The 8,888-nt window shown below is 31.3% G+C and overlaps 1 protein-coding gene across 7 annotated transcripts in view; it reads left to right on the top strand.

Annotated features, from left to right (window-relative positions):
- The window catches only part of FAF1 (Fas associated factor 1), a 667,255-nt gene that overhangs the window by 332,254 nt on the left and 326,113 nt on the right, over positions 1 to 8,888 (top strand). For all 7 annotated transcript variants that reach the window (XM_077149703.1, XM_077149710.1, XM_077149708.1 and 4 more), the window contains one exon: positions 446 to 551. In XM_077149703.1, the coding sequence (XP_077005818.1) occupies positions 446 to 551 (106 nt within the window). The remainder of the gene's footprint in view (positions 1 to 445; positions 552 to 8,888) is intronic.

Genomic DNA, 8,888 nt, shown 5'->3' on the forward strand with positions numbered 1-8,888 from the left:
ATGGAAGGTTATAAACAATAGTTCCTATTTCTTTACTTCAGTATATAAACTCTTTTACTTGGAATTGAACCAGAGTCTTTGAGTATACATTTTGAGGCATATTTCGAATTTGATATAATTAGATGGTTCGCAAATTTGGTGTCTTTGTAAGAAACACTATATGCAGACAATGGCATGTGATTTTCCTTGTAGAAAATTCTTATATATGCAGAATGTTTAGAACTGAAATTTAAAAACTCTATGGAAGAGAAGGAGTTAACAGGTTAGCTCCCCTTGGTTGTTCTCAGCTTGCTCTCTTGTCTTTAGGAGCTGAAAAGATGATAACATTGGGTCCAGACATGCCTGTGTGAAGGTTAGGGTACTCCTGGGGTTTTTGCAGCTAGCTGTAAAGCAAGCTAGAACTTGTTCATCTCTGAGTTCCTTGTTTTTCTTTCAACCCTTTCAGTGCCCTGCAGGAGTCATTAAATCAAAACTTCATGCTGATCATCACCCACCGAGAAGTCCAGCGGGAGTACAACCTGAACTTCTCAGGAAGCAGTACCATTCAAGAGGTGAGTTATGTCTTGCAGCTAAGGAATAAAGGTAGCTCATTATGGCTAATGTTGACCCTGTTAAAGAGGGCTTATCTGTTCTGGTTGGAAGCTCTCTTTATGTTTCATTATTGGGCTCTTAATTTTAATTAACTAGAGCATCAGTGATTACTGTAGATAAACTAAATGACTTGACCTAGAAAGATAGATGTTGTAAAATGGGAGCTCTTGATAATTCTCAGAATAGTCAACTTAAACACTGTGAAAAAGAGTTCATTATTGTGTAATACTGTATGCTTTTATAGTAATCAAAATATTAATTTCAAAATTTTTGGCAGTATGCATTTTGAAGAATGCATATATTTTGTTTGAAGTGTTGCTCTCAGGTATACTCCTTATAGTGTGTACAATGCCTGTTTCCAAAAGGAATTTGAGCTGGCTTTTCTTAAGCAGCTGATCCAGCATTGGGCAGTGTTAGTTTTTAAAGCAAGATACTCTTGGAGACTCATTTATCTGAGAATATCTGAGAAGAGTCTATTTATAGTTACAGTGTCAGAATTTTCTTCAACATGGCCAATCATGGGCACTGTTTCATAAAAGAACTTCCTTCAAGAGAGCAGAGGTACCTTCTTGATATGCCTATGGCCCCACCCACCTAAAAGACAGTAATTTATCCCCACTGGGGGGAAAAATGTATGAAGCTATGGCAGGACTTGTTTAGACGTGGCAAAATGTTGACTGACACATTACCCCTTGGAAGTTGTGAAGATAGCATTCATTTGTTGACTAATGCTTTTTTTTTTAACCTTTCTTTTAAAAAAAAATTCAAATTTACAGCATAGTTGCAAAAATAATACAAAACCCAACAAAAAATTCCAATATAAGCCCCCACCCAGATACCCACACCTACAAACTTTTTAACATTTTGTCACGTCTGTTTCATTCTATCTACCTCTCTATTTACCTGTGTATCTATTTTGTAAACCTTTGAGAGTAGGTTGCATTCATCATGTTCCTTGAACACTTAATACTTCCATATGCTTTTTCTAAGAACAAAAGTGTATGTACTTATGTAACCACCTCAAAGTACAGTTGACAAGTGTAAGAAATTTAACATTGATATAAAAACTTAGTCTGTATTCTGGTTTTTTCATTTGTCCGAAAAATGTCCTTTTAGGGCTTTTCTCCTCCATACTGATGCTTTTTTAGAGAGAATTAATCATGTTTAATCATTGATTGCTTTATAGATTTGTTCTTAGACCACATTGCTTAAAATAATTACTAATGTCATGCTGGAAGAACGTAGTGTTTTCACCCTGATCATTTTTTCAGAGGTACATGAATTGTTTCAATAATGCCTAGGCTGTTAATGTTTTCCTTTTTTCATATTTTGTCAATGAATTTCAACCTCTGAATTTGGCATAAATAACATCACTTGAAGTTTATTTTCTCTGTTTCTCATATGAATAGTTTGTTGATTAATAATTAAAGTCTTTACATTTTTTTCTGGCACTTATTTTCAAACTTTTTTTTTTTTTTTACTTTTTCAGCATTTTAAATGTATATAGATATCCATTTATTTTTAATCTCTCTAGTGGGTAGTCTTCTGTTTAAATTTAATATTTTAATTCCTCAAAGAATCGTTGTTTTTTATGTTAGAAATAATATTTTACTATGGTTATAGCTCAGAATAATGTGAACTTCATGTTAGTAAAATTGGTAGTATATATGCATATCATTAAACAAGGAAATTTAATTTCAAAATAAATAAGTCAAATTAATCAAATTATTTTTAAAATAAGAGGTAATTTCACTCCTAACATTTAATTTTTTGAGTTGAAGAATAGTATAATACATGATGGATTTAAATATAGACTGATTTATTTTTCTGTCTAATTGAAGTTTATATAGCTAACATTTTGTACTTTTTTTTTTTTAATTTTCAGATTCTATTTAGAGTGTGTTTCAACTTTCTCCCACAAGAGGGCAGAAAGGACTATTAAGCTGATAGTCTAAAAATGCCATTCAATGTTTTCAAATTAACTTCTCTTATATTAACAAAAAGGAGCATAATGGCCAAGTTATTGTTTGATTTACAGATAATTGGCATATTGCGGGGAGGAGACTTAATTTCACCCTTTTAAATTAAACTGGGAGATTTAAAAAGACATAAAATATTCATTAATGTTCGGTGATTATAAAGTAGTGGCATATATTTATTTTGCCTTTATTACTGTTTCGATGGGAAAATACTGCAAATATTTTCGAAATCGAGTTGGCCATACTGACAAGTTGAAATGTTTAAGCAGCGTTAATGCAATCTACTCACACCTGATATCCTATGCAGAATGATTCAAAATGACTACATCAATTATTTAACGAAATATTTAAAATTCTGTAAATGTGCTATTATATGCCACAGTTGGCTGAAACTGTTCTCCGTGATCTGCTATTTAGATTATCAAATATATTTTTAAGCTTCAAGGACTTGAAAACACTGAATCTTTTTTTGTGCCGTTTTCTAAATATCATGTGACAAATCTTCCAGAAATATTTTTGCAAAAACAAATATCTTTCTGTATTTCTTGACAAGAGTTGTGTTTTTCCTTCTTTTTATTTTATTTTCTTTGCTTATTCTTTCTTTTCATTTTTTGTTTGATTTAAAATAGTAAAATCCTAGTTGCTAGGAAAAAATAAATGTAGTTTCTAATATCAGTTACTTTTCTGGGTGTAGACAGACATACATAGACTTTTTTTTTTTTCTGTGCTACTTAGAATAAGGATGTAGATCACACTGTTTAGGCCTGGTCCTATAACCTTTTTTGTTCCACTTTTGGAATACCGGGGAAATTTCATGAGGAGGACAAGATGTTCTTAATGCTACAGGTATGCAACCCACAGTGACTTTTAAGTACATTCATTTTATTTCATTGCAGCATTGAGTCAGTTTGCATCAAGGTAAAAATAAAATCTTGAAACTGTTTTGTGGTTTATTGGTCTTAATAATTTTGCTAATAATGTGGAGCTTAATGATGCCAAATATCCTAGTAAATTAAATCTCTGCCGTCAGTATCAGGAATTTTCAATCTTGTTTAATAGGCCCAAGAAAGAATTCTGACCAGTGTAGCACATTGAGAGAAAGGAAGGGGGTGAAAACTGATCATTTTTCCATAGTAATAGTACATTATTTTTGTGTTCTAGTTGAAAAAAAAATCACAACTTTTGGTATTTTTAATTTTAAAAGCCTGACATTTTCAAAAGAAAGTTTTTATGATATTTTTCCCCAAAGGAAAATTTCCTTTAAAAGAAACAGTATTGTTTTATTTGGAAAAAATCACATTTTTAAAAATGATAAATTAGAAAATAGACCTTAGATGCAGTTTGAATTTCAAATACATTTCAGTGACCATATGTTCATGCAAGTTAGTGGAGAGAAACTGATAGTTTTACAAGTGTTTGTTCATTCTGGATCTGTGGTCTCTTGCTTTATAATGCATAACTTTGGGTGCTCTTGATTTTAATTTAAGCTAGTGAGATAGTAAGTTGAATTGTTGGGTGTTTTTTTGTTGTTTTAGTTTGGTTTTCAAGCTCTACAAATTCTTCCATTTAAATCATCCTACTTGAGGAGATGGGCATGAAAGTATAAAAAAAGTCAGAATGGAGAGATTTGCTAGTATTCACAAAAAGAAAAACCCTTTTTCGTGCTCTTTTTTTTTCTTTTTACGGCAAAAACAGCTTGTAAAATTATCAAATAATGTTAACAGTAACTTTGTGACAGTCTGTGGTTTCCACATTTTTGGATTCTTAATTAGCTACTTGTCACACTTTAAAATAAGGAATGTCCTTGAAAATTTTAAAAGCTCATACTGTTTTGAATTTCCTTGATAATTTAAAAAGTTCAGCAATTTTGAATTTTCTGCATTGAAAATTCAGATTTTTTTTTTTTGAGAATTCAGATTTTTAAAGAGTTAATTGTACAGTCTATTGATTCTGCCTGATATTTTTAAAAATCTTTGGTTACAAATGCTCTTGGGGATGGATTAAATTAAGGAAAAAAATAAAGATTGATTTGCCTACTGCAAGTCCCAGTTGTGGAAAGGGTATAAAGTCCCTGAAATCAAGCCAACTTTTCTTGTAAAACTGAGTCTTTGTATTCCATCTATTGCAAAAGCTTCTACTAGGCAATATGCTCACTTTTCATTGTAGGTGTCATACAAACTTTAGGAATACATGCATAATCCAGAATAACAAGGATAAGAAACCTAAGTATTTTGGTGTAGAATCATAGTGTATTATTTATCTTTGACAGCAAGGGACATAATAAATTGCTATTGGAATTATTTAAATCCTTTTCAGGTTTCACTTTACCCCAGAACTCTCACTGTTCCTATTAATGTTGGTTTAGTTCTTAATGGTTATGAAAAGGGAAAATTGACAGCCTATGAAGATATATCTTGCATGCAGCAGAAAACATTTCATTACCAATGTCATGCTGTACAAACTAGTGATTGTCAAGTGGGAAGCCAATAGAGTTTAATTTAGCAAGTAGTTATCTAAATACATAAATGTACCAGTCATTAAAAACAATCTTCGTTAGTAATTGTGAAATCATGAGACTAACTCTGACAAAAATTTGAACCTTGTGTCGGGTTTTGTGTCTGTTTTTCTACTTGCTGCTTTCACAACTTGTCTAGCTAAGGTATATTTCAGACTATTCTAATGCCTGGGGCCAGTAAGAGTAATTAAATATGTTGTCTTTTACAAATCCTACTAATGAATACCTTTCTTCTAGTAGGTTTGACTATAACTTCTTAACTAAAATTAATTTTAAGGTTTTGTATTTATTTATTTGGTTTATTTTCTAATATGGGGAGAATGGGGGCTGCTGGCACAGAATTGAAGAAAAAGTGGGGTAGGTGAGAAGGTGCATATGCAAAAGGATAAATTAAGTTGCGTACTTATTTAATTACAAGTTTAAGAGGTTTGTTTTTACTGCACGGTAAATGGCATATATAAGCTCAATTAGAATGAACTAGTTTTAATTAACATATATCATCGTTAGATTTTTTTTTTAATTTGAAATCACAGATGACATGTTAAGAATGAAAAAGAATTTCGTAGGCAGCTAGACAATGATTCTAGTCTTTATTCAGCCTTCAGAAAAGGAGATTATAAGTTTGTCTTTTAATATGCATATATATTAATAGTTTCAAGTTGCACTTTAAAACTGAAATCTGTTGAAATCATACCACTTCAAATGAACAAATCAGTAATGCTCATTTTATAAATATTATCACCATAGGAAATAATTTTAAATAACATTTACAGTGCAGCCATTTGGAATTGACAATTTTTTCCTTCTTAATGAAAGTGTTTTAAAGTAATTGGAAAATTTTGTCAGTATATTTGAGTATATAAATATACTCACCTGCAACTCAAGAAGATAGAAACAATGGTTTTATTTTATTTTATTTTTTAGGAATTAAGGAAAACGTTTTATAGTCCTTTGTTACTTAAGATAACCTAAATTCTAATTTAAGAATCTTGACTGACCATGTATCATAACCTGTGATTTGTGTGTTCGTAGTTTGGAAATGCTGGGCTAAAAGAAATTATGTTCAGTTATCAGAAACTAATAAACATAAGACATTTTTATATGCAAGAAAAGGCAGAGAGTAAATAATTGCACTGGTGACCAATACTGTAATAATCCTGTTTTACAATATGCACTTGACAGGTTGTAATAGTGCTAATTGAAGAGACTAATTCACACTTGCTTCATTCTATTCAAAGGCAAAATCAGCAGCTTGTTTTGCTTTTGACCAGATGGTCCTCATGAACACCTACTGTGCACTTTAAGTGCTTTACTAGAATTACAAAGACTGGGACTGCGTTCGACTCCAAATGATTTGAGAAGAGAGGGGGAAGAAAACCCCTCTGTGCTCAATGGATTTGGTGCAAGTAAATTAATTCTAGTGGACCCATTACACACTGAGCCCCCTTTTCAAAGCTCTGAGCCTCCTCGCTTGCTCTGTAGCAATGAGAAAGAGAAAGAGAAAGGCAGATTACTGCAAACAGAAATAAAAAAAAGGAGTATGAAAGGGAGAAAAGAGGCCTTGAAGCCTTTCATATCATTTGAGTTTTTCAAGTGCGTTATTTTTGGGGAGGGTGGATGTATGAAAAGCCAATTGGAGTTTTTTTTGTTTTAAAATGCGCTATTTAAGCACCATGAATATAGGCGCAAGAGCAACAGTTGACTGAGTTTACTGTGGTGAAGCTTTGTGTCCGAGGATGAATCAAATTCATTATATTCAACTCTTTGTGTTTTAACATGAATGTAGGGTTAGTTTCACAAGACTGTGTCTGTTTAGGATAATTATAATTTAATATTTTCCTTTCATAAAGTTATCACTGTAGATGTCTAAAATTTTAATCAAAGCAGATTTTGTACATTGACTTTGAAGCACCCTGACAGTTTAAAATTCAAAAGAAAGCTTTTTTAGTTTTCAGAAGAAAAGAAAGACTCATTCTAATGGTATTGAAGCAGAGATTATTATAACTAATTAGAAGTCAAACATCTGTTAGCTTTTGGTTTGTGACTTACGTATTTTTTCAGTGAAATATATACTTTAAAAACATATTGCTGTTATTGAGAGAAAGCAAAGGGATAAATGTACATAAATGTACTTAAAAGAGAATGATTTATTTGAGCTAACCAATTTTGCAAATCTCTACGTAGTCTTAAAAGTTTGTAATGTATTGAAGTGCATTTAATATGAATTGGAATTATGTAATTAATAATCTTAAATTGCAATGCACTTCCAAAGAAAATCTTTTTACATAAGTTCTGTTGACATAATTCTGGTTGTTAACCGAAGTTGTTATGCATTAAGAAAATATAAGCAAATCTAATTTGTGCAGATTTATAGTGTTACTTCTTACCCTTAAAGCTGTTCATATATAATACTGTGATTTGGAATATTGACAACTGTAGAATAATTGGTTCTTATTCTAAGCTATTTGGGTTTGGATATAAGGAATCAAATCTAAAAATACATGCCCGTTATTTTGTATGTTTTTATAGTTTTAAGTTTAATTCTTTTTTAATAGATTTTAGTGGCATGGTTTAATTTTATTTGATAGCATATTACTGACATTGTCATTTAAGTTTATTTTAATTATAGCTATTAGCAGAGAATGCAACGAAAGCATTCCGAAAGGTGTATAACTTAATGCCATTTATAAATGTTTCATAATCTTTTCTAAGTCTAGCCCATCTCTTTAAATGAATGTCTAGAATTTTTATTTAAAAAGGCATAATGCACTAATATGCTGTATCTGTGTACATTCTTAGAAAATAAATACACAAATGTAAAAACAGTTGCAAAGTATTTTAGATTTTGTTTCGCAGAGACTTAATTAAGAGGGTAGCATGCTTTCCTTGATATTTAAAATAAATGTCTGATTGATTTCCTATTAATGTGGTCATTATTTTGGGACTTGTTCATTTGGGGGCTGGGATGGGAGGGGAATCCCCAAACCTTCAACCAACAAAACATATAATAAAATTTATAAGCGTTGAGATGTTAATGAATTGATATCTTTGGGAAGAAAAAAGATTTCAAGAAAAAATTTGAGTGATAAAAGTGTACAAAAATTTTATTTTTTTGCTAGAGACTATTTAAAATAAACGTAAAATTACTGGATTCCCTTTCTTGGAAGTACAATTAAAAGCTGTCTTCAAAGCCAGAATCTCAATTAACAGAAGTGGATTGATCATGACCATGCAATCACTTATTTAGGTGGGGCTAGCTCTTTGGTTTCTGTGAGACAGTAGTTGGAGTCTTTCTCCTCATGAAGAAGAGTTTATTTCAGCATTAAAATATTAACCCCTTGATTCCTGAATGCCAGAGACAAGATTCTCTCCTTTAGGATAAGGGTTGGGAAAGGCTGTAGTTTCTTCATAGACCTCAGTAAGTATCACAGTAAATAAAGTAAGAAATACTTTAATATTTAAGTATCCTCCAGCTATAAAAATGAGAATAATAACCTCCTCATTTCTTCTCTTCCCTCCCCTTGCCATACAAACAAAGAAAAAAAACACAAGGAAGTAAATTAAAGGATGGATAAGTGATTATAAAGTTCTCATAAACATGAACTAGACCCTAGACTAGGTAGATTAAAGATGATGCCTGCATGTAGAAAATTATTTACATATTTATACTTGCATGCCAAAAGATAACTTGGGCATAACCTCTGAAAACATCTGGTTAAAATCATTTTCCTTTGTCTCATGTATCTTATGTATGACACATTACTAGCTAGTCAAAGAGTTAGTCTTTTTAAAAATGTGTAATG

The sequence above is a fragment of the Tamandua tetradactyla genome, chromosome 2, assembly GCF_023851605.1.
Source record: "Tamandua tetradactyla isolate mTamTet1 chromosome 2, mTamTet1.pri, whole genome shotgun sequence".
NCBI classification, from domain to species: domain Eukaryota; kingdom Metazoa; phylum Chordata; class Mammalia; order Pilosa; family Myrmecophagidae; genus Tamandua; species Tamandua tetradactyla.